At 38.3% G+C, this 26,538-nt stretch overlaps 1 protein-coding gene across 2 annotated transcripts in view; it reads right to left on the bottom strand.

Moving 5' to 3' along the window:
* Positions 1-26,269, bottom strand: part of LOC117292667 (kielin/chordin-like protein) — a 53,763-nt gene extending 27,494 nt beyond the window's left edge. For both annotated transcript variants that reach the window (XM_033774802.1, XM_033774801.1), the window contains exons 1-20: positions 25,949-26,269; positions 21,658-21,693; positions 20,868-20,926; positions 17,963-18,055; positions 17,438-17,531; positions 14,518-14,711; positions 13,496-13,580; positions 11,694-11,749; positions 10,676-10,723; positions 9,903-9,981; positions 9,570-9,640; positions 8,859-8,931; positions 7,962-8,108; positions 7,205-7,363; positions 5,867-6,004; positions 5,019-5,074; positions 4,338-4,441; positions 3,547-3,661; positions 2,474-2,524; positions 1,235-1,444 (exon numbers count right to left, since the gene is read on the bottom strand). In XM_033774802.1, the coding sequence (XP_033630693.1) occupies positions 1,235-1,444; positions 2,474-2,524; positions 3,547-3,661; positions 4,338-4,441; positions 5,019-5,074; positions 5,867-6,004; positions 7,205-7,363; positions 7,962-8,108; positions 8,859-8,931; positions 9,570-9,640; positions 9,903-9,981; positions 10,676-10,723; positions 11,694-11,749; positions 13,496-13,580; positions 14,518-14,711; positions 17,438-17,531; positions 17,963-18,055; positions 20,868-20,926; positions 21,658-21,693; positions 25,949-26,082 (2,002 nt within the window). In that variant the 5' untranslated portion in view covers positions 26,083-26,269. The remainder of the gene's footprint in view (positions 1-1,234; positions 1,445-2,473; positions 2,525-3,546; positions 3,662-4,337; positions 4,442-5,018; positions 5,075-5,866; positions 6,005-7,204; positions 7,364-7,961; positions 8,109-8,858; positions 8,932-9,569; positions 9,641-9,902; positions 9,982-10,675; positions 10,724-11,693; positions 11,750-13,495; positions 13,581-14,517; positions 14,712-17,437; positions 17,532-17,962; positions 18,056-20,867; positions 20,927-21,657; positions 21,694-25,948) is intronic.
* Positions 26,270-26,538: the final 269 nt, after the last annotated feature.

Raw genomic sequence — 26,538 nt, 5'->3', positions numbered from 1 at the left:
ACACCCAGTCATGTACCCATTTTTCTTCTTCAAAACAGTTTCTCGTCTTGGATAAAACAAACCACACCTTCGCACCCAGTCCTGTACCCATTTTTCTTCTTCAAAACAGTTTCTCCTCTTGGATAAACCAAACCACACCTTCGCACCCAGTCCTGTACCCATTTTTCTTCTTCAAAACAGTTTCTCCTCTAGGATAAAACAAACCACACCTTCGCACCCAGTCCTGTACCCATTTTTCTTCAAGACAGTTTCCCCTCTTGGATAAAACAAACCACACCTTCACAACCCAGTCCTGTACCCATTTTTCTTCTTCAAAACAGTTTCTCCTCATGGATAAAACAAACCACACCTTCGCACCCAGTCCTGTACCCATTTTTCTTCTTCAAAACAGTTTCTCCTCTAGGATAAACCAAAACACACCTTCGCACCCAGTCCTGTACCCTTTTTTCGTTCTTCAAAACAGTTTCTCCTCTAGGATAAAACAAACCACACCTTCGCACCCAGTCCTGTACCCATTTTTCTTCTTCAAAACAGTTTCTCCTCTTGGATAAAACAAACCACACCTTCGCACCCAGTCCTGTACCCATTTTTCTTCTTCAAAACAGTTTCTCCTCTAGGATAAAACAAACCACACCTTCGCACCCATTCCTGTACCCATTTTTCTTCTTCAAAACAGTTTCTCCTCTTGGATAAAACAAAACACACCTTTGCACCCAGTCCTGTACCCATATCTTCTTCAAGACAGTTTCCCCTCTTGGATAAAACAAACCACACCTTCACAACCCAGTCCTGTACCCATATCTTCTTCAAAACAGTTTCTCCTCTAGGATAAAACAAACCACACCTTCACAACCCAGTCCTGTACCCATTTTTCTTCTTCAAAACAGTTTCTCCTCTTGGATAAAACAAACCACCCCTTCGCACCCAGTCCTGTACCCATTTTTCTTCTTCAAAACAGTTTCTCCTCTAGGATAAACCAAAACACACCTTCGCACCCAGTCCTATACCCTTTTTTCGTTCTTCAAAACAGTTTCTCCTCTAGGATAAAACAAACCACACCTTCGCACCTAGTCCTGTACCCATTTTTCTTCTTCAAAACAGTTTCTCCTCTTGATTAAACCAAACCACACCTTCGCACCCAATCCTGTACCCTTTTTCCGTTCTTCAAAACTTTTCCCCTCTCAAGTGGAACAAATCAACTTCCCACGCCCACAAGAACCCGTTTTCTTCTCACCTCTAAACTCCTCACAGTTGGGACGTCCTTGAGAGACATGCATGATGGTACCAGGGATAGTCTTGCCCTCTGGGGTAACACAGTAGCAGATCCCAATGTGGACGTCGCATTGCCTGGGTGCATAGTACCCAGTAAGGAGACACTTAGGGGTGTTGTACCCAGTTAGATGGGAGCTTTGGTCGCTGGTTGATGTGATGCAGGGGTGGGAATCTGAGATAGGATAAATCAAAACAAAAACCAGAAGAATTTAGAAAACAGCCTTTAAAAGGGTTTGGGTAATTTTTTAATAACACAAAACACAATGTCCCAGATTCACATTAAACTTGGACAGTTTGAAGATAATGATGGTAGAAAGCTTCCCTTAAAGTATTACTTGCTGAGGTAATGTAGTTTTTCAGAAATGAGTAAAACAATATTTATTTGGTTTGCGGTAATACCATGTGTGTATCTACTTGCCAGGTAGAGTTTGTTCTTTGAGAACTGTCTCGCTTCAATCTACTACCGCGGAAGTAGATTGTTCGGGTGGTCGGGAGACTTCATTTAAAACAATGTCCCAAAAAAACAATTTTCGTCTCAGGAGATGAAAATTATTTTAGCATGTACAACACATTTACCAGTACTAGTACTTACACGACTCTCCTGAAAACAATGCTTTGTGATTTTCAAATTTTTTTTCTCAAAAGCTTGAAGACTAATGAATCTGAAACTTCTCCAGGTAAATTATATTACATACATGTACATCATCATTCACAGGTCGATGTTGTGCTTGCTGTGCGATTTTGTATTTCAAACCGCTAACCGTAAGCACACGAAAAGGCATGCCAAGCTTCCGGTGCTTACTGCAAATTTGTTCTGCTACAGTAAGCACGAAAATTTGGTTACCCTTAAGCAGCGCTATGAAAATGGGCCCAGGGCACTAATGTAGAGTGCATCGGTACGTTATTTTTAAATGTGCTATAAAAAAACAACCCTTATTTCTAAGGGTTTGGTTTGTTTACAGAATGTCTGCTAAAGGTGCCCGTCTTTGAGAATGAATTTTGCTTTCCGTTAAGCAGCGCTATGAATTTGGAACAAGCCCTGCTAAAACCGAAGCATCATCAGCAGTCTAACATTCTCCTGAAGATGAGTATACTATTCAAAACACCAGGGCCACACCTGCTATTCTCAGAAACAACTCTTCTCCTAAAAGAGTTCTTATAAACCAATTTTGTATTGTCCCTGACGTAATATTTGACTTACCCATCTGCGTCTCTGGTTCAGGAAGGATGAAGTGGCGATATTCCTCAAACACTGAATACAAGAAAAAGAACACAAATTTTTCTAAAAATGCCATTTGAACTTAGAAAGGATATCTTTTAAAAATTACATTCATAAATACCTCAGACAGTTTCGCTTTTCCTATTGGTGGAGAGCGCGTCATGTGGGTGTGTATAAACCTTTGTTTATGACCAGTAAAAAGTGTGGAAACATGGGCGTGACACGCGAGCTTGCACCTGTTCTTATAAGACAGTTTCTTCATTACTATTGGTTGAGAGCAACGGCTGAAACAGTTGTGCCACATCACACGATACGCGCGACGCGTACAGCATTCCCTTAAAAGGAGTTGTTTACCCGAGGGCAGCGGAGGGCTTTACCATTTCATAGCTGGAGGGGTGTTGTGTTGAAAGAAAGCATTGAACAATATAATGTTTGCATTTATTTTACTTTTTGACCACAAAGTGTTGATGTTTTTGACCGAAAAGGTATTTATGAATGGGAATCAAAGTGTGTTGAATCGGTTTTCAACTAGTGGTTTAAACCCGCCCAGGGCCTGATTCTTCGTCTCGGTAAAATTATCAAGAACCAGGCCGTGTTGGGATTAAACCACTAGTTGAAAACCTCTTCACCACACATTGATTCCCTTATTTTTGAACCTCCTATCTGAAATATAAGTGCCACTAAACATATCCCTTTACTTGTCATGGTCGATTGTCCAGATTGTCACTTGTTTCAGATAGGCTTGATTGCAAGTCCAGCTACCCACATCACCAGTGACTGCATTTATCACAGTTTCCCTACTAATTGTAGTTTAATCTGAGACGTACTAATATATAGATGTATATCTGTTTAAGAAGGAACGATTTTTCTCTTTTGGCAACTTGTCTTCAATCTATTTCACACATTTATCTTGTGTTTTTTTATTGTAAGATGCACACTGGAAAACATTTTTTATGTTTTTTTTAATGTGATGTTAACAGAATTGAATTGAATTGACTTGAATTTAATCAATTTGACTCTATCTTGAAACAGAAGGAAAGGGAAGTGTTATTTACCATCGGCCATGTAGGGTGAGCAGTTTGGCGTGCTGATTTGTTGCTTGACAGTGGTGCCTGGGATAATCTGGCCAAGTCTAGTAACACAGAAGCAAACTCCGTGGAGTGGATTACACTGCAGAAGAAAACAAGGGGTTAAAATGCAATAAAAATCACTAATAATAATAATCGGTTTTTATATAGCGCTTTTCACAACCGAAGGGTTTCTCAAAGCACTCCATCGTCATTCATGTCATTACCCCCTGGTCACTGGGCAATTAAATTGATTCCTTAACCCATCTCAGCTCCCTGGAAAATAAACAGCCTGCACTACAAATATGGGCTAAAGAATCATCTCTTCCCTAACAGGTACTCATTTTACCCATGGTTGGGGAGAAACAATTTTAGTTATTGTCTTGCTAAGGGACACAAGTGTCACGACTCCCAAACCCTTATTCAACACATTCACTACACAAAGTGATAAATTGGAAACCAGAAGCTTTTGTTCAACTACAAAATAACTATATTTGTGCAACTCACATTTATTAAAGGTATGGACACCTTTGGTAATTGTCAACTATCAGTATTCTCACTTGGTGTATCCCAACAAATGCATAAAATAACAAATCTGTGAAAATTTGGACTCAAATGGTCATCAAAGTTGCAAGAGAATAATAAAAGAAAAACACCCTTGTTGCACAAACTTGTGTGCTTTCAGATGCATACATGTAATAGTTTGTTAAAGGAGGCGGCATCTAAAAAGGAACATGGGCAGGGACACTAAACATGTTTTTATTTTTATTAGGCCTTACCTGGACTTGTCTGAAGGTGCCGTCATTGTTGCAGACAGGACGATACTGTCTCTCAAACACAGAGGAGGTAGTTGTGAAACGACGCTGCTCATCAAAGCATACACCTGAGGTGAAATCAATCAAGCATTAATGAGACTTTTAATCAAGCTGGGCTTAATTTCCAAAATATTAGTCTTAACGCACTGTGGTGTAAACAACTCAACTGAAAGGCATTGGACACTATTGGTAATTACTCAAAATAATTGTTAGCATAAAAACTTACTTGGTAATGAGCAATAGAGAAAGGTTGGTAGTATAAAACATTGTGAGAAACGGCTACCTCTAGAATAACATATTTTTTGAGTAATTTATCAGTCAAATATTTGAATTGATTTCGAGACTTGAAATCAAGCATCTCAAATCACACAACTTCGTGTGACTAGGGTTTTTTTCTTCTTCTATTATCTCGCAACTTGGACGACCAATTGAGTTCAAATTCTGACAGATTTATTCTTTTGTGCATATGTTGAAATACAACAAGTGAGAAGAATGGTCTTTGACAATTACCAATAGTGTCCAGTGTCTTTAAGATGAATCCTCAAATTTTGTGAAATTAAACTATTGGTGCTTCTTTCTGCACTACATGTAATTATACAGCGCTTATCACACATGGGTGTTTATGCATTATTCAAGTTGACTTACCAGTGTTGGTGGTGCAGGGCTTGGTGGTGCATGTCAAATTCCCGCTGTTGCACAGGCTAAAATTTAAGAAATTTTAAACACATGTTTAAGTTACGATAAGCTTGCATGTATTTACCACATGATAAAATATAGCAGGCGAACGCTATTTATCTATCATTCAACACCATATGGATGATATTGAAAGGTCAAAATGGGAATAGCCAAGCGATTAAGACCCTCGCCTTCGGCTCGGGCCTTTATCACACGGCCACAACCCTGATGGTTTTAATCGGCTGTTTAAGAATTCGCCGCTGCTCTTTTATTTCCTGGTTCAAAAACTATAAGGGATGACACTGAATAAAAGACAGTACAGCTTAGATACATATACTAAGACATCATATGTTGCACGCGGACATTATAAGTTATCACACAAGCATGAGTGGAATACAGAAAAATATAGCGCTTCTGCGTCCCATATCCAACAAGGCCGATTTTTGCACTGTCTGTATACGGAGCGTTACGCATTGACATTCACAATACACACTGTGTAGTAGTTCGAGCATCTGATTGGTGGATTAGTGCGTACTGGAAGATAAAGTGCATATATCCATTCAAAATAACAGTGGATGATATTGACTGGTCAGACAGTAGGAGGAATGACTGTGCAGTTTAAATACATTCACTATAACTTCATTGCAGATGGAAATAGTGCATCTATCATTCAAAACAACATTGATCAATATTGAATGGTCAGACAGTAGGAGTTCATCTATCAATTCAAAATCATGTACACTGTACATGAAGACGATATTGAATTTTGGATGATTGACTGGTCAAACAGTAGAAGTTAATTTGTTGATGTAACTTACCAGATGTTACAGCCGCGTTTGATGGTCTGTCCACTCTTGAGCAGGGAACCAGTGACTACATCTACACACACGGACATTGGGTAGATCTCTGGAGAGCAGTACCGACGAGTACACTGCCATTTCCCGTCAAAACACTTGCTGTTATGAAAGACCAAAATAGTAAAAAATATTCATATCCGCACGGTGTCATAATTTGTCTCTGCTAAGGACTATTGACCCTTGCAGGCAGGTCACACGGGGCGACTGTGCCATGCTCACCTATTTGGTGGTCAATAGGTTTACATGTTAACACCGCATCGCCTTAAATGCGCACTTCACTGAATAACGCACAGTGACATTGCCCACCAGTATGGTGCTTCAAGGATTATTCGATGGTGGTCAATAGGTTTACATGTTAACACCGCATCGCCTTAAATGCGCACTTCACTGAATAACGCACAGTGACATTGCCCACCAGTATGGTGCTTCAAGGATTATTCGATGGTGGTCAATAGGTTTACATGTTAACACCGCATCGCCTTAAATGCGCACTTCACTGAATAACGCACAGTGACATTGCCCACCAGTATGGTGCTTCAAGGATTATTCGATGGTGGTCAATAGGTTTACATGTTAACACCGCATCGCCTTAAATGCGCACTTCACTGAATAACGCACAGTGACATTGCCCACCAGTATGGTGCTTCAAGGATTATTCGATGGTGGTCAATAGGTTTACATGTTAACACCGCATCACCTTAAATGCGCACTTCACTGAATAACGCACAGTGACATTGCCCACCAGTATGGTGCTTCAAGGATTATTCGATGGTGACCTCCGGTGAATTGGGTCAATAAAGTCATTAAAGCAAAATTTGAAGGATTTCATGAAATTGCTTTTGCATATTTTGGAGCTCCTGGTAAATGGGGATTAATGATCAAGAGTGGTTTTTAGAGAATGTGCTTGGCAAAAAAGAAACCCAACTTTTCCAAGCAAAGACAAAAACGGTCGGCCTTGTCGGGGCCTGAGTTTACTGGCCCAAAGGTAAAATAACTGGACTCGGGATACAGTCTGATGTAAAATCTTACCCCTGCAATTAAGCATGTCGACCAAAGCCGAGTGTAGGGTTAAACTTGTTATGCAGTTCTTTATCTTCATGTAATAGATGTTAAATTTGCATTCGGGATAAAGAATATTAATTTGGTTTTTACCCATACACCGATGGCACTGAATTTCAGTACTTTCCCGAGTTCTGTAAAAAAAAATCACAGGCATAATTACTCAGGTTGGATTCGAACCCACGACCTTAGCTTCGAGTTCTTTATCCCAAATGCAATAACTATAACAGTTGTACCCACCATGCATTACAGTCCTGTGTAATAGTGGCTCCATGGGGATAAGGAAGACCATCCTGGGTGTTGCACACTTTCCTCGTTGCCAGTGTAGTTTCATCCTCAGTCGATGTCCCAGTTTCACATGTGTCGGTGGTGCAGTCCCACTTGCCTCGTGTGCATACGCTTCAATTAAAGATTCAAAATAGATAGATGGAATAGGGGTATTTAAATGGGTATAAATGGGTATAAATGGGTACCTGAGAAGGTATGCAAAAAGCCTCTGGAGCGCCACGACCGCTCAGGGCTGTATGTATACTCCTCAGGGAGCTGAGAAAAGATTAAAGGAATGTTATTTGCCCAATTGCCAGGGCACTAATGTAAAGCGCATGGCAGCTAAACTCTCAAGGGAGCTGAGAAAGTTTAAAAGAATATGGGATGTGAAGCATTGCACGATCAAGTATCTACATATATATATTGGTTTTGCAGTAACACCATGTGTGTGTCTACTTGCCAGGTAGAGTTTGTTCTTTAGAGAACTGTCTTGCTTTTATATTCTTCTACCGCAGAATTGATTTTCAGAATCTGGGAGACATATCAGTTCTGAAAAGAAAGTTACTGGCCTAATGACCAGGCCACTAATGTAAAGCGCAATGAGACGCTACTGTGAAATGCGCTATACAAAAACTAGCTATTATTATTATTTATTCCGACCAGTTTCTCTACAATAACTTTTTATTATTATTTTGTTTGTACAAAATAAACTAGTTTGTGATGGACTCACCAGATGTTACAGTCTCTCTTTAGGATTTCTCCGTCGTAATGGCGGGTGTTGGCGATGGGGTTGGTACACTGATGGTAGTACGGTGCCCTGTTGGTCTTGTCTGGGCAGATGGTCTGGGTGCAGTCCCATTCTCTGTTCTTACAGATACTGGGATCAAAGAGGGACATAAATAAGTGCATTCAATTTTCCCACTGTTTTTTTGTGAGCAAAATTTGTTTTTGTGCTTGGCTCATTTTTGTGCCAAGTCAGCTTTATGAAACTGGACCATGAGGCAAGGTGCCTTTTTCAAACATTGCCTTGTGCTTTGGCTCCGTGTTACTAGAGTATAGTTAACAGACAAATATCATATGAAACATACCATTTGTGACTTTTTTCCTGTTTAAATTTGAGAAAACTGTTAAGCTAAAATGTTCAGCTCAAGCAGCTACATGTATATGAAAATGGGCACTTTTTTTATTTTGTTTAAAGAGATCGTCTAACATCACGCAAGGCTGTGAAGACACTTCAAGGATGAGGGTTACACCCAACAGATTGAGGGCACCAAACCGAATCACTTGCCACCAGGGGCACATAGCCACCTATTCCTGGTGCCCAAACAGGGTTACCCTCTTCACAGTCCATAAGGATGTAGGTGTGGGTATCAATCCACTAGGTGCCACTAGGTGCCTAGATGCAGTTCATTCTCATCTTAAACTGGTGGTGCGATGTACATCTGAAATGTAGCTTATTTTGACGTCACAGGTGTTGGCATTTTTGGAAGGGCGCTTCCGCACAAAACTCTTCCAAGTTTACCAGAATAATTTGGATGGGTACCAAGGACCAACCCAGGGGGCAAGGGAGGCCAACATCCTCCAAAAAACCATATGTCGATCAAATGATATAAATTTGCCAGCTTACCAGGTATTGCAATCCTTCTTTGCTGTTTGCCCATGGAAGAAGATGAAGTGCTGGCCAATTCTGCAGTAGTCATCTAAATCAAAACAAACAACAAACATTACAATTTCATGATATGTACAAGATCATTGTAAAGAAGTATAAGATCATTGTAAACTCACTTAAAAAAAGCATCTTCAGATCATTAAAAGTTTACATACAAGATGTTACTCTCTCGTTCTGAAAACATCCATTACAAATAAATAACACGTGTGATTCTGTCACTCCTCTAAAAAGCCAAAGACTCTTTTAGAAAGTACGATTTGAAACTTTACATGGTGGGAATATGATATGGAAAGGTTTGCGGTAACACCATGTACATGTAATATCTCTAAATGAGTTGGGGTGGTTCTGAAACGCACAGTTGGTTTCAACTCGACGTTTCGATCAGTATGCTCGGATCGCCTTCCGGAGAAAGCTCAGAAAAGCAAGCTTAATCACTCTACTAAATGGAGAGAAGACAAGGAATGAAGTTTCAGTTTTAGAAAAAACCCACACAGCCAAGTAGTGACTGAAACCCCAATCCACGTAGTACCCCCGGCTTGATTCCACCCGAGAACCTAGAGGTGGAGGGCTAGTAAAGATACCACTCCACCAACCTGACCACCCAGAGGTTAAGTAAGTCATAGCCAAACACAAAACTGTGGAAATTGGCCTGGATTGACACTGACTCACCAGAGCGTGAAGCCAGACAAGTTGGGTCACTTGTCTCAGTGCAGATCCATCCGTTGGTGCTGTCGCAAGTACTGTGGATGAACGAATAACAATATTATTATTATTATTATTATTATAAATGGTTGATTTGTTTATTTCATCAATACCGATTAAAAAGACACTTGGAATAAAACTACTGAATTATGGTAGTAATTCAAGCCGTAAACATTCTAATGCACGTACAAATGAAAGAACACCAAAAATAAAGGGGTCAATGACACAGAATTACACAAAAGACAAAACTTATCCCAGTAGAGGTAGTGATTTTTCCACATGATAAATCATAACGCTTACCAAGTCTTGCAGTCGAGAGTTGTCCTTTCTCCGTGATGGAAGACCGTCTCGCCGACGATGCACTGACCAGGTTGAACACCTAAAAAGAATATACGAATCAAAGAATATCTAAATGTGTGCAAATCAAAGAACATCGAAATAATAATAACGGCTTATTATAAAGCTCTCACATCCGTCACTCAGTGACGCTCACGGCTCTTCAACGTACAGAATTTTCCTGCAAGGTCTGTGGGACTACAATTAAACTATAATAATGATAATAATAATAATAATAATAATAATAATAATAATAATAATAATAATAATAATAATAATAATAATAATAATAATAATAATAATAATAATAATAATAATAATAATAATAATAATAATAGTGGCTTCTTATATAGTGCTCATATCCGTCACCCAGTGACACTCCTGGCGCCTACTCCTTATACACAGCACAATGAAATGGTTTACAAGGTGCTGTGGCGCAAGGAACACCAGGGAAAACCCCTTCTCTTTTTGTTTACGTGCGTTACACAACACACAACTTGACATCCCATCTGAAGGAGAAAGCATACTGGTTTAGTGTCATGCTTAAGGACACAGGTGTCATGACTGGGTCTCAAACCCACACTCTGCTGATAAGAAACACCAACCGCTAGGCCATAACCAGACAACATGCCAAAAAATGTGCAAACTTTGTGTGCTTTGCTCTTGGCGTCTGGCAACAACCGATGAGTAAACATTTGGGGCTTCATCAAGGTCTTCTGAAGGAAACAGTAACTCACCTTTTGGAAGCCAAGGGAAAACTGGTGATGGGGTGGTGGAAATTGCAGCTGTAAAAAGAAGTTGTAAAACAACATTTTTTTAACTAGTAAACTAATTCCTAATATTCAGTTGTACACATGTAAGTCTAAGCCAACACTCAAGTTGTTGTATTTTAAATCTGAAAGTGTGTAGACCAGAAGTTGCAACAAATAGTTTAAGTCACCTGGAAATAGAATTTTTTTTTCTTCAAACATTAGAGTATTTGTTTCTGAACAATAAAATATTTGTTTGAGTAATGGTTTTTAACAACTTATATGTTAAAATAAAATAAAAAATTGTGTGGGGGGTGACTCCGCCTACCCCTTTTGTGACGTCAATCGAGGCAGACTTTGCCTCGATCGAACACATGTACGGGCAAGTACATTCAAGTCCTAGTCGTGAGTTTGTACGTTTGGAAAAGTTTTGTTCTTGCATTTTTCCGGCAATGTCGACCAGGTATATTGCTGCTGGATGCAGCAAAACAACTAAAGATGGGGTCAGTTTGCAAAGTGGTCCGGTCCGACGTCGTTTCCAGCGCTGTGTGGCAAACACTTCGAGCTGTCGTGCTTCGAGAGTCCGGAATACACAACACATTTTGACATGAAGAGAAAAGTTCTTTTCTAAAACATAACGCCATCCCAACAATTTTTCCAGCTAGTGGGAAAGTCGAAAAGGTACCTGAAAGACGTAACGAACCTAAAGGAGCATTTGCCTAATGTGAAAAAAATCAGGTGTTGTTTCAACTTTGAGGGCATGTTTTTAGCTTGCGTCAAGCGTCACCAGCTTGTGTTGCACTGCATGCGATTCATCGCGCCTCGATTGACCAAAGCAGATCGAAGGCTAAATGACAAAACCAATCGTAAATCTGTGTGTTATCAAGTTGCAACTGATTCGTGCAAACCAATTTGAAATAAAACATTTAAACTAAAACCAAGTACTAACAAAAACAAACATTTTTTAAATTCTAAAATACTTGGACTCGAATGATATTTGACTTACTGTCACAATAGTCTTCATCACTATAGCAAGACCAGAGGCCAGTAGTTTGGCAGATACTGAAAAAGAAAAAGAAGGAAAGGGAAAAAAAGAAATTACATCAAGAAAAGTGAGCTTTGAAACTTTGCATGGCAAACAAACTATGATACTAAGAAGTATAAATACTAATCAGCAAACTTGCGGGTGTATAATATCTCTTTTGAGGGAGTGTTGGCTCTGAAAAGAGCCGAAGTGGTCTTCATGATGCTTCAATACAGCATACTCTGCTCGTCTTCAGGAGAAACCACTATGATGTTAGTGCAGGGCTTTACCCCTTGCAGGTAAGCGCAATGTCAATGTTGCCTGGGCAGTTTGTCTCCTTTGTGTGAGCATGACAACTTGGACCAGCCCTGCTACCATGGGGAGCACACCGTACCAATCCTTTTTGTCACTAGGAGGATAACAGAACTATATGGCTTCGAAAAAGGCCTACTTTGAGCGCAAACTTGATAAAAAAAACTTTGAGCCCGTGGATGGCAGTTGAAGGACGCTTAGTACGCGCGTGTAAAAATTCAAGTATCTGATACAATTCCATTTCAAATGAATCATGTTTTTACACAGTCACCCTAAACTGCATGCATAGATCAAAGAAGTATGAAAGGGGACCAGTTGCTCTTTGACTTGATGCAAAGTTGGGGTCAATCCCACCCAAGTTATTTGCCTGTGGGTTTTTCCACAAAACTCGGAAAGGTACTGAGTGTACAGTGCTTAATACACCTCAGAGTATGATTACACAAAAATAATAATAATAATTATATGTGCAAGTTCTTCTTTTTTTCTTGACATGCCTCTGCATTATAAAAGTTATTGTCAACTTTAAATTCAAACAATAATAAATAAATGCTACTTTTTATTTCCTTTGTGCTCCCCTTGTGTATTCCTGTTTGTCTGTTTATCTAAAGTAACATCTATAATATTGTATTTAATATAATAAACATATACACATATATTTTTAATGTAATTTTATTGTAAAGCAAAATTCTTTTAGTCTGTGACTTTTTATTTGGTGATGTATTTTTTAAAATAAACAAATTTTTAATTAAATTGAATTGAAAATAAGCGAATAGAGCATCTAATCATTCTTCCCATACGCCATCAGGAATTGGAACAACCTGCAGAAGGATCCAGCTATGTACTCGTCCCTCAACACCTTTAAAGACAGTGGACACTATTGGTAATTGTCAAAAACTACTTTTCACAGTTGGTGTACATGTATCTCAACATATGCATAAAATAACAAACCTATGAAATTTTGAGCTCAATCGGTCGTCGAAGTTGCGAGATAATAATGAAAGAAAAAAACACCCATGTCACACGAAGTTGCTTTCAGATGCTTGATTTTGAGACCTCAAATTCTAAATCTGAGGCCTCGAAATCAAATTCATGGAAAATTACTTCTTTCTTGAAAACTACAATACTTCAGAGGGAGCCATTTCTCACAATGTTAATACTATCAACCTCTCTCCATTACTCATTAATACCAAGTAAGGTTTTATGATAATAATTATTTTGATAATTACCAATAGTGTCCACTGCCTTTAACAGGCATGCAACTGTAACTTCACCACAAACGAGGAAAATACAAATGATTTTGTACTGTTTTTCAATTCTACATGGTAAAACTGAGTTTAAAAAAAGATGAAATCAGCTGAACTGAGGAGCCATCGCATGCACGCTTATGCAGTTAATTTTTGCTCATGTAATTGGAGTACTTATATTGAAGAAGAAAATATGGGGTTCTTTTTCTGTAGATGGTTTCTACCTACCAAGCGACACAATCACCTTGCTTCACAATCTCCTCAGGGTCGTATTCCTTTGCCTTGTGCATGCAAGTAAAGGCACCCTTAGTTTCTGAAAGAATGAAAAGGGATCATGCTTAAAGGAACATTCATAAATACCCCAGAAAGTTTCGCTATTCCTATTGGTGGAGAGCGCGTCACGTGGGGGTGTTTAAATGGTTGATAATGGCCAGCTTGAGCTCTTTATAACTGGTTGGCTTCCGCGTGTCGGGCGCGCGCGTACGCCAATATTATCACGCGGAATGCGCAATTCATAGCTATTAGAAACAGCACGTAATCTTCTAAGCGCAGGCGCGTAATCTATTCCTAAGTGCGCGCGCGTACACACAACCCACGCGCATCAAACAGATTCTTCACAAAGTTTTGGGAAAAAGTACTTCAAACCTCGAGTTTTCAATTGTCAAAGGGTCTGTAATTTTTTTACGTTTTTTTACAAAAGGGCATTTATGAATGGGAATAAAAGAGTAGTGATTCATTCTTAAACGTCCGTTCAAACCTTGCAGGATCGTTGCCGTGCGATAAAGGCCCTCGCCTTTGGCTTGGGCCTTTATCACACGGCAACGACCCTGCCTGTTTTAAATGGCCGTTAAAGAACTCTTCGGTACCCTTTTATTCCCTTATTACAAAATTGGTGTGAAAAAAAATTGTCTAAGATCACAAAATTTACAAAAACTACATGGTCTAATGATGATGATAGTAGAAAACATCCCTTGAAATATTTATGTTTTTTAATTGATGTCGTGCAAAATGTGTAGTCAGTTTTTCACTATTTTCTTGTGACCCAGATGGTCGATCGATCTCAAACTTCAACAGGTTTTTACATTTATGTTAATGGTGGATTACATGAAGTGCTTACACTGCCAGCAACTGTTTTCTTAGCAAAAACCAATTCTGTAATGTTCCTTCAACTGGTGAATTAAGAAGTCGGTTGCCACTCTTAAATTCGCTTATTTCAAAATGCTTTTTGTTCCTAACATGTTATTATTTACCTTCATCTTTGACTGGACAGAGAAGTCTAATCCGGTAGTCCTCACACTGTTCATCAAGAGGCTGGTCCTCATTCTTACAGCGAAGACCCACACGGCGGTCACATGTCACCACCTGACCACTACGGGAGCTATCGATACCGGCCAATGTCTGGCACTCGATGGCCTGGGGTACGCTGGACTTACACACGTCCAAACTGCAAATAATTCAGTCAAGATCAATGTTAGAGCATGCCAATGTGGAGTGTATTCATTTTCAGCAATTTACAAAGCAGGGACTCAGGGAGGAACAGCTTAGTGCCTGACATACATTTTCATTTTGTTGCAGGGAGGATTTTCTTAGCGTACAATGAACGAAAAACGGAACAACAGCTTGGTGGCTGGCGTACATTCTCATATTGTTGCAAGGAGCATTTTGATGGCACACAATAACAGACAAATTGAAGAATGGCTTGGTGGCATGAACTCTCATATTGTTGCAGAGAGTATTTGCTTAGCACACAATAAAACACATATGGCAGAACAGCTTGGTGGCTTGCATACAATCTCATATTACTTTAGGGATTTTGCTCAGCAAATGATGAAAGATAAATTGAAGAACAGCTTGATGGCTGGCAGGCACTCTCATATTGTTGCAGGGAGCATTTTGCTAAGCGCATGATGAAAGACAATTGAAGAGCAACTTGGTGGCTGGCATGCACTTTCATGTCTTTGCAGGGAGCATTATTTTTGCTTAGCGCATAAAGAAAAACAAATGGAACAGCAGCTTGGTGGCTGTCATGCACTCTCATATTGTTGAAGGGAGCATTTTGCTTAGTGCACAATAAAAGATAAATTGAAGAACTTGGTGGTTGGCTAACTTTCAAGTTTTTGCAGAAAGCATTTTATTTAGTGCACAATGACAAACAAATTGAAGAACAGCTTGGTGGTTGGCGTACGCTTTCATACTGTTGCAGTGAGCATTTTGCTTAGCGCACAATAACAAACAAAACTAGACATTAGGTGTTTGTGAACAAACACAAAGCTGTTCCGTGTTCTTTTGCTTGGATTTTGAGCTAAAATGACCAAGGAGTCTATCATTGAAAAAAAGAAGAAAATGCTGAAGTAGAGGTCGACATGGGGTCATGGTAACCTAAGGCTAATCTCCAATGCCCAAGGAGTCCCTAACTGAGAACAGTTTGAAAATCGATATTGCCACACTTTGGGTTGACCCGGAAGTAGAGGTCAACTTGAGGTCACGGTTTTTCAAAATTAATCTCCAATCCCCAAGGAGTCTTTAACTACAAACAGTCTAAAAAACGGCAGTTTACTTCTTGAGATATGGTGCTACAAAGATTTCCCATATAAATATGCAAATATGGGTCACGTGGTTAATTAATTACGATTTTTAACATTTTTGGGGGTCGGTGGTTTGATGTTTGATCTAGTACGATTTGATTTCACAGAACTCTTAACCACCAAACTCTGCGCTTATGATCACCATTTTCCGCTTACAAACATCATCGTGTCATGCATGCACACATGTTATGTTGGGCTAACAATTGAGAAAAAGAAAAGGCAACACTATCGATATAAAGATAAGAATCTAACTTAAATATTACAAAAAGAAATATTTTTTTAGTTTTGGGGGGATAAAAAAAAAGTTTTCCCGTGGGCAGATTCGAACTCGCATGTATCAGTGTTGAAAGCGCGACTGATGACCACTAGGCTATGAAGCCAATGCATTTAAGAGGGTTTACATTATATATATATCAACAAAGGGGATTATGATCCGGCGAAATAATTCTCGTGTCATGATTTTGCGAACATTGTCACTAAATATGATCTGCTAACGCCTTTAACTATTAAGTAGGGTTGAAATGTAGTATTAGATGCCTTTAGGTTTTTTTTACGAGGACGTCGTCGTCGTCAAAAACCCCTATTCAATTACGCACGTTCGTCCACGGAGGACGCCACCTCGGAGTCTAAATTTGACATTTTTTCACTCATTTCTCAAAAACTACAACACCACAGCAAGTAATATTTTAAGGGAAGCTTTCAACTGTCATTATCTTCAAACTGTTGAAGTTTAGTGTAATTCTGTGGACACCATGGTATGTCGTCGTCGTCAAAAACCCCTATTTATATACGCACGTCCGTTAAACGAAAACCCTACACATTCGTGTGCAAAGTATATTGGTCCAGAACTCGGTTAGGAAACAAATAAAAAGACACTTCGCTGTGGTCCAGAACGTAAGAAGAAAAACAAGAAAAGTAGACTTGAGTAGACTCCTCTCAAGAAGTCACAACTCATGATAAGTACATACTGAATTGCATTTACCATAGAGAATGTTTAACAATAACATGGAAGCGACTGCATCCAGTTATATTCAAATGCGTAGACTCATCTCAAGAAGTCACAACTCATGATAGGTACATACTGTATGGCATTTACCAAAGAGCATATTTAATAATAACATGAAGCGACTGCATCCAGTTATATTCAAATGAAGATTACGTGGTTAATTAATTAAAAGTTTAATTTTTTTTTACATTTAGAGTAAAGCTTATGTTCTAAGCTACAATTTGGTATAATAAACTCACTCTTTCGTATTATGGTTTAGGAGATTAGGCTTAAAGAAAACACGTGTACAAATGCAATGGGGTTTTGGCGAGAAACAAAGAATAATAATAATAATAAAAATAATAAAAATCTCGACGAAAACAATACCTGTTCCGACGGTAGGTCGGAACAGCTAATTAATAACTGCTTGGTGGCTTGCATGCACTTTTGTCTATTCTTCAGGGAACATTTTGCTTAGCACACAATGAAAGACAAATTGAAGAACATTTTGGTGGCTGGTGTGCTCTCATATTTTTACTGGGAGCATTTTGCAAAGCACAATGGAAGAGGCTATTACTGGACCTTGGGTTCTAGACTTACTCACGACGGAGTATGTACACATCCTCAGAGTCACCGATATTAGTCTTGGGGTTGTAGTTCTTCCACTCACTCCACCTGTAGTTCTTTTTCAAACCTGCAATTGGAAGTAGAAGACACCAACATTATTGTGTTTAATCAAATCAATGCACATTCTAGGTCACGAGCCAAACCCAAACCGAAACACAGTTAATAATAATGATAATAATAATAGTGGCTTCTTATATAGCGTGCGTATCCGTCACTAAGTGACGATCAGTGACGCTTTACGCACAGTATTTTCCTGCAAGGTATGTAGTAAGGGCTAGGTTTGAATTATGACATCTACATGTAATCCTTTTACATAGCACCATGCTATGGTTTACAGGGTGCTATACATGTAGCACAATACGCATCCAATCAAACCAGGAACACCAAGGCAAACCCCTTCTCTTTTCGACAAGTGCGCTGGGTTCTTTTGACGTGAATTCGACAAAACACGGGACCACCAGCTTCACTTCCATCCGAGTGGGTGTCATGGGTACTTACTCTCACAGTAGGTTCCAGTGAAAGCATCCAGGCATTCACAGGTGTTTGGTTTTCCACACGTTCCACCGTTCTCACATGGTGTATTACAAATGGCTGTACAGATAGAAAAGGAACAAAACATTCAGTTAGTCTGCACACACCACTAACATGAGTGGTTTTCCACACGTTCCACCATATGGATGTACAGAACGAAGGGCGAAAAAAACATATCCTGCGGGTTAATAAAATGTACACATCACCTGATCACAACATGAGTACTTGTGCACAAACTGTTGCAATGCGTCCAACTACAAATGCAACAGCACAGGATTGCAAACACATTAAAGGGAAGGTACATGTTTGGTAATTACTCAAAACAAATATTAACTTAAATACTGCTCCCTCTGAAGTAGCATAGATTTTGAAATAGAGGTAATTTCTCACTAAAATAATAAAAGACTTCTAGCTAGAAGTCTGTTATTCCTATCTAAATGGACACAAATTCGCCCAACAAGGGTGTTTTTTCTTTCATAATTTTCTCCCAACTTCTATGACCAATCGAGCTCAAATTTTCACAAGTTTGTTATTTTATGCATATGTTGAGATACACCAAGTGAGAACACTGTCCTTTGACAATAACCAATAGTGTACCTTCCCTTTAAAAACACATTTATGTACTTGTTGGAAAGTCAATTAACCAAAGCTTTTGGTGTAAGGTTTTACAGAATTCATTTAAAGGCAGTGGACACCATTGGTAATTACTCAAAATAATTGTTAGCATAAAAACTTGGTAACAAGCAAAGAAGAGCTGTTGATAGTATAAAACATTGTGAGAAACGGCTACTTCTGAAGTATCTGAAAGCACACAACTTTGTGTGACATGGGTCATTTTTCTTCCATTATTATCTTGCAACTTCGACGACCAATAGAGTTAAAATTTTTACAGGTTTGTTATTTTATGCATATGTTGAGATACACCAAGAGAGAAGACTGGTCTTTGACAATTACCAAAAGCGTCCAGTGTCTTTAAAATGTTCATTTGCCGAGTTTGTAGACCTTTGAATATTTTATTTTATCAAATTTATACTTTATTTATACTCGGCTCAGCATGAAAGCTGTTATTTTTATATTGGATTTTTATGTACAAATAAAATGCACCCGTAAAACAGGGATGAGATTATTTGAAAATGAAAAATGGAAATGAAGCTCCCTGAATGTACAACATTTAAGAATTAAATATCTGAAGGACTTGTCAAAACAAGGAAAAAGTCTTTTCATCTCTGTGATGGCAAGATTGTCTTTTTCAAGAAAATATGAAGGTGCAGGGAGATCAGTGAAGAATCCTGACAAATCACATGCCTGGTACACGTAGAGTGACTGCTTAACTTTAGATTACGCATACCTCCGCAATCAGTGCCAAACAGTTGTGGGGTTGTTTTACCATAATAATAAATAATAATAAATAATAATAATAATAATAATAATAATAATAATAATAATAATAATAATAATAATAATAATAATAATAATAATAATAATAATAATAATAATAATAATAATAATAATAATAATAATAATAATAATAATAATAATAATAATAATAATAATAATAATAATAATAATAATAATAATAATAATAATAATAATAATAAATAAGACTTATTAAGCGCATTTTACAGGTATACAATGTGCTGGTATAAAGAACCCTACGAAAAAGTCAGTTTATGGTTGAGAAGAGAACGGATGCGTTTTGAATTTACACTTGAAAGTTGATGATGAGATGATGTGGCGAGTGCGATTTGGTAGGGGGAGATCCAGCATCGGGGACCAGCAACTGAGAAGGACCGGTCCCCTGTTTTTTTGTAAGTGCGAGGGATTGTAAGATTCTGGCTGGAGCGGAGGCCACTCCAGCCAGGTTTGTTGAAGTTGAGAGAGTCTGTGATATACTGTGGAGTACGTCAGAGAGTGCTTTGTGCATATTTTGAAGGTAATGCGTTGTCTATAAACTGGTAACCAGTGTAATTGTTGTAGAAGAGTGGATGCACGTGTGTCTTTGGGTTGTGAGAAAATGATACGTGCAGCATTGTTTTGGAGCTTTTGAAGCTTTTGATATGACAGACACAGTGCTACAGGTTTGGGTAAATTTGTGTGTATACACCCAAACCAAACAGTACACTCCTATCATGTCCGCCATCAAAAAGGCTTATAAATGGGGTATATTCAATTGAAAAACACAAGACCACCGGGCTTGTCCCATTGTATGTTTACTGGCAGCTTAACCCAACCCTAAAATCACATTTCGAGCCCTGTTCATTTCGAGCCCTGCCCTAGTAAATCACCTCAGGGACTTGCGTTTTTAGGGAGGTTTAGCTGCACGTTACGCTAGCAAAGAAAATTGTGTTGTTAAAATCTCACGTTTTTTAGTATACGTGAGGTTACCATTTTCAGTTAGGTTAAAGGCAGTGGACACTATTGGTAATTGTCAAAGACTAGCCTTTACAGTTGGTGTATCTCAACATATGCATAAAACAACAAACATGTCAAAATTTGAGCTCAATCGGTCATCAAACTTGCGATATAATAATGAAAGAAAAAAACACACTTGTCACACGAAGTTGTGTGCATCTCAACTTATGCATAAAACAACAAACCTGTGAAAATTTGAAGGAGCCGTTTGTCACAATGTTTAATACTATTAACCTCTCCCTATTACTCGCTACCAAGTAAGGTTTTATGCTAATAATTATTTTAAGTAATTACCAATAGTGTCCACTGCCTTTAATACGTGCAGACATCATACGTGAGCATGTAATAAGCCCAGGTGACGTCACCTAGAAACAACACAATTTTCTGACGTTCACATTCAAATGTTTGTTCGCGCATTGTGCAGCTAATTAACACTACCCTATTATGAACCAATACATACGTGTTGTGCAGCCTTCTTCAATGGTGCCAGTGTAGCCGTCACAGCAAACCTGGATTTGACTGTAAATCAGCAACAAAAAAACAATAATTTATCAAAATAGAAAAATGAAATAAGCTTTTACAACTTGCTAACCAACCAATATGGTATAAATGCAAACATTTTGAATGGCCTAATATTTCGAACATAGAAGAGTCATCCTCAAATACTATGAAATAATTATTTCATTTGTGCATCTTTGGAAAAAACTCTGCTATGCCAGTGATGAGAAAATTAAAAGTGCATTCATGAGCCAATTTTCGCACATTTTCCCCTTAAAAAAAACGTTTACTCTGAACAAATGTTGCAGATGAAGCCATTGTAAAATGAAAACAAAAAACCTACAAAAACTTGTGTACACATGAATTAAACAGAATACAGTATGTAGCACGCAAAATTATTGTTTGTGCATGGCTGACTAATTGTAGTTTTTGATTAAAAACTACCAATAAACAGCCCAGGGATTTTTTTTGTGCAAAACCTTAAATAAAGCTTGTAACTTTCTTTAATCTATTCGATAGCTATTTAAAATTTTAATTTTAATTTTCGGATTTACAATTTAGGATCTAGTCGGCCAAAACAAGTTTCTAGATCAAAACACGTGTATCATTCAAATTTGGAATAGTGTTAACATTTTGTTGAAAAGATATTTTACTTGCACAGTTGTTACCCATCAACGAACTCATTTCAGACAAACTGAACTAAAGTTGGATAAAAGATTTAAGATTATAAGAAATTCATCAGTAACTCTCACCTGCCATCTCTACTGTAGCCTGTGCATACATTGGGTCTGTAAAGAGAGAAAAAACATTTGTTGAATTTGTTTAAAAAAAAGAAAAAATTGGCGCTTGCGGAAGCAGGGAATTCTTTGCTTACATCAAGTGTATTTCATGGGTTAGCAGGGAATTTTAGCTTGTGGGCGTGTGTACTCCACGTTATCGTACTAGGCATTTTACACTTACACAGCTACATGTAGCGCAGAAATTTGGGGCTTACCGTGCAATGGGATAATGGTGGTCGTATGTGCAGAATTTGGCGGTAAGCAGAGCCATGAAATTGGGCCCTGTTATGGAATGTTAGCAATACAATTCAATTAATTGTATTCAAAATCAAGACACATTCACACTTCACACTTTTTTTTTTTTAATGCTTCTTGCCATCTGACTGGTGCCCCCGACCAAAATTGGGCTAGATAAATGTGACTCGCTCTGCAAAAAAGGGTAGTAAGGGACGATTTGCTTATTACATTTAAAGAGGCGTTCAATGCAGAGATCCTGAAAATATTTTCACAACATGATTTTGTCTTTCTTGGTTTATTGGCTTCTATTGCACAAAATACTTGCATATTTTATTTACAGAAATATCATTTTTATTTGTTTTAGTTGAAAAAAGAAGGGTTTTTATATCAATTTTAGTTAACTTCCCTTTAATTTTGCTAGGTTTAAGGAGCTGCATCTCTGAAGGTACTTTCATTAAATTGTAAAATATGAATATGCAAATATCAGTTTATCTCCAGATCGCAAAATGCCACATGGTTCAAACCTACATCAAAATAAAGCTTATTAGAACACCAATTCAGCTGTGTACGTAACTCAATTTACTTATTTTGTCCCTTAATACCCATTTTTGCAGAGCCGGTCACAAATGGTTCAGCACTAACACGTTAATCCAGAGGTTGCAGGTTCAAATCCCACTCGACCTGTCAATTTTATTTTCATTAACTTCTAAACACAAGCAGAGGTCCAGTAACTGTTCAGGAAATGTTCTCCAATTTCATTTTCTATTTTCTTGTTTTAGCATCATGATCAAACATCAAACAGCTGACTTCAATAAATCAACAAATCACAGGAAAGAAAAGACAGTTAGGGCCTCCTTTGGTAATTGTCAAAGACCAGCTGTGGGTGGATTTCACAGAGGTAGTCCTAACTTAGGACTAGTCCTAGGCAATGCTAAGAGAAAGGACCAGTCCTAAGCTAGGATGAGTTACTGGTCCTAACTTAGGACCAGTCCTATCTCTTAGCATTGCCTAGGACTAGTCCTAAGTTAGGACAACCTTTGTAAAATCCACCCCAGTATTCTTACTTGGTGTATCCCAGATGCATAAAATAACAAGTCTTTGACAACTTTGACTCATTGGTCGTCAAAGTTGAAAGAGAATAATGAAACCACCCTTGTTGCACAAATTTGTGTAGCACATTCAGATACCTAGAAAAAAATACTTCAGGCCTGAATCTTTTAATATTTGATAGAAATTGCCTCTTTCTCAAAACTGTGTTACATCAGAGGGAGCCAATTCTCGCAATGTTTACTATCAACAGCTCTCCATTGCTCGTTACCAAGTAAGTTTTTATGCTAACAATTATATTGAGTAGTTGCCATAGTGTCCGGTGCATTTAATACTTTTAAAGACATGTAAGATAAGAGCTTGATCTCATGAGTCATGGCAGCTGATACCCGAGTCAGTTTGGAACACTGCCAGACCCCAAATTTGCATTGGAAAACTATTGCACAGTGTCATGACTGGGGTTCGAACCTATACTCTACTGAATGACAACACCAGAGCTTGAGTTTGGTAAACTTTGACTGCTTGAAAACGACCGGTATTCAACAAAAACAGACGCAAAGAGCAAAAAAAATTAAACAAAATTAGGATTGTGTTTTTTAAATTGAAACAACTTGATAATAGAAAATATGTAGTCCGATAATTTTAAGAAGACAATGGGACTCTTTTTTTTTACTTTTTAAAATCAAGGTTGATCTTTTTCACATTTTACACACCCTTGGTAATTATGTAATTAATGATCAATTTCATTTAGTTTCCTTTCCACTATAAAGTTCTTTTTTAAAGTGAACAATCGGATGTGTCAGTATTTAAAGTACTAAAACTACTATTAGCACCTTGATGTTTTGAATTTATTTATTTGTTTTGGGATTTTTTAATTTTATGTCCACACAGATTTCTAGGGCTATTGATACAACTGATGTTTTGGTTCCATTCAGTGCAATGTGGCTCTGGGGCCGATTTCACTAACGCTTTGCGATCATTGCACATGCGAAATCGATCGCTAAATCAAAAATCTATCGCAACTTAGCGATGGATTTTGGATAGCGATTTCACTAAAACTTTCAATCTTGCGATGACTCGTTAGTGGTTGCAAAGTAAAAGTTCATCGCAAACTTATGATACATTGCGGCATTTTGTGCTTAGTTATAGTAAGTTGTGTAAGTCTTGACGTATAATTTGTCCGTGTTTTAGAGTCTTGCTGTCTTTTACCTGGTAGAGCTAAATCCAAAATCTATCGCAACTTAGCGATGGATTTTGGATAGCGATTTCACTAAAACTTTCAATCTTGCGATGACTCGTTACTGGTTGCAAAGTAAAAGTTCATCGCAAACTTATGATACATTGCAGCATTTTGTGCTTAGTTAATAAGTTATAGTAAGTTGTGTAAGTCTTGACGTATAATTTGTCCGTGTTTTAGAGTCTTGCTGTCGTTTACCTGGTAGACTCAGATTGCCGATGACAACTATCAGAGACGCAACTGCAGCAAAGATTAGTAAAAAGGAGATACTATCTGGGTTTGATTATTTTAATCATCATTTTGACTAAAATGTGCAAAGTGTGGGCCTCTAGGCAAGTTGACATTGCAGCCAATAAATGTCTTTTCTGATTTAATATCACTGCATGTAGGGGCTTAATAATAGCCTACCACTTTTCGGTGGCAACACTTTTGACAATAATTTTAGGCATTCAAAAATGAGTTATGTCGTTTCCCTTTTGACGTTCGCACAATGGCGGGAGGCAGTGATTATGAGACAGATAATTACAGAATATGTCAGAATTTTTATCATTCCCAACATTACAACAGATTTACGAAAATAAATGTTTTATAAAATCTAGAATTATAATAGAGGCCATTATAGGCCTAGGCCTACAAACGAAACAATTTGCATTTTGGATAACTTTCTGTATGGCGCCACCACTTTTTCACTCATTTTTACAAAAAGGGATATCTCATTGAGGTAAATTAGATACTATATTATTTCATATCGAATGAAAAAGTGGTGGCGCCATACGGAAACTTTTCCTGCATTTTATTTAATGTAGACTTAACCCTTTGTTATGATTCATAACAAATGCCTATAATTTTAGCACTGTCCACGACAGTTGTTAGACTCTTTGCTTGGCAAATAAAACCACACAATTTTTATCTAGGGACTCTTTACATCGCGCACAGAGAGGTAAAAGATTTGCCACGATTTTAGGGACACCTCGAAAACAGGACCTCCTACGATACTACTGGCATGACTGGCCGACTGGAGGATCGAACGAACCCAAGCAACACAAGATCTAGAATAACAAGTGGTACCTTGTACTACTACCACAGACAGAGTAAGGTCCTACCTATTGATAAACCGAAATTATCCAAACTTTTGTGACAAGAAATACATGTGCACTAGGAGTATTTTGCTATATCTTACCATCCTAATGAGCAATATTGATACGTAAACGTTCACCATGTTTTGTCGATGTCCATCAGACAGAGCAGTGTTTATTTTTCGTACATCCCACGGTGTGAAAGAGTGAAACAGCGCCCTCAATTGACCCCATTCCCTCCCCGCTGCGCCCCGCCCCCCCCCCATTAATAATTTTTTCAATTGACTGGTTTCTTCCTTTTTACACGTGCACGTGACACACATGGTGATTTATTTGTTTATCGTTCGCAAACATAACTTTATCATGCTTTCACCATGCTTTCACCATCTTGATAGTATTTCTTGTTAAAAGTAGTCCGAATGAATGCTGCTGAAAAACAATACTGCTCGAAATTGATGGAAAATGGGCAACAAAGTTACTGTTTCGGTCAATCAACCAATGGGCACTGGGTAAAAATGCCCATAAAACGCACGCTGACTGTTTTCCCTTCATCGGGGGCCAATATTGATTTACATATTATTAGAAACTCTAGACAGCTTGAAAGTTGTTTGTGTGTGTGAAGTAACCATGATCCCACGCGACAAAATGCCATGAGTCCAGACCCTACCTTGTGGTCTCTATTGGTGTAGTTGGTATAGTTGGTCCAGTCTCGCTCAGGTCCGTCTCCCATTCATCCCATTGCATCCGAATGGATGCTCCCCAAGCCACTGTCAAAACAGCCAGAAAAACAAATGTCCTCATCTTGGTGTATCTCGGGGTGTGTCACTACAGCCCCTTAAAAATCCTGAGCAGGCAACAATCCTATGAAGTCCTCTAACAAGTCACTTGGAATGCTGATCCAGACAACTTTAGGCGCAGACCACTTATCACTTTTTTTCTTCTCTCTCTCTCTCTCTGTCCGTTCAAACTTACATCCAACCAAGAAATATACTGCTACGCCAGTCGTCGAAAGTTTTTATACCGCCGAACCCTTTGTCCCCCGCGCGCAGGGGCAGCCCGAGTAGGTGCTTTTCAGCTGGTGACTCGATTGTATGCAAATTGGTCACCTTTTTATGTCCACAATAAATTGGGCTAGCTAAGAAAAAAATAATAATAAATCGTGACATCGAACTTGTTTATCATCCGATTAGAATCATTACAGTTGGACTGGGTCCATGAAGCCATTATTCTTGCTGTGATTATTTTTCGATCTGTGTG

Source organism: Asterias rubens, chromosome 7 (assembly GCF_902459465.1).
Source record: "Asterias rubens chromosome 7, eAstRub1.3, whole genome shotgun sequence".
Taxonomy (NCBI): Eukaryota; Metazoa; Echinodermata; class Asteroidea; order Forcipulatida; family Asteriidae; genus Asterias; species Asterias rubens.
Note: the sequence above shows the minus strand (reverse complement) of the source record. Positions and strands in the feature narration are given on the sequence as shown.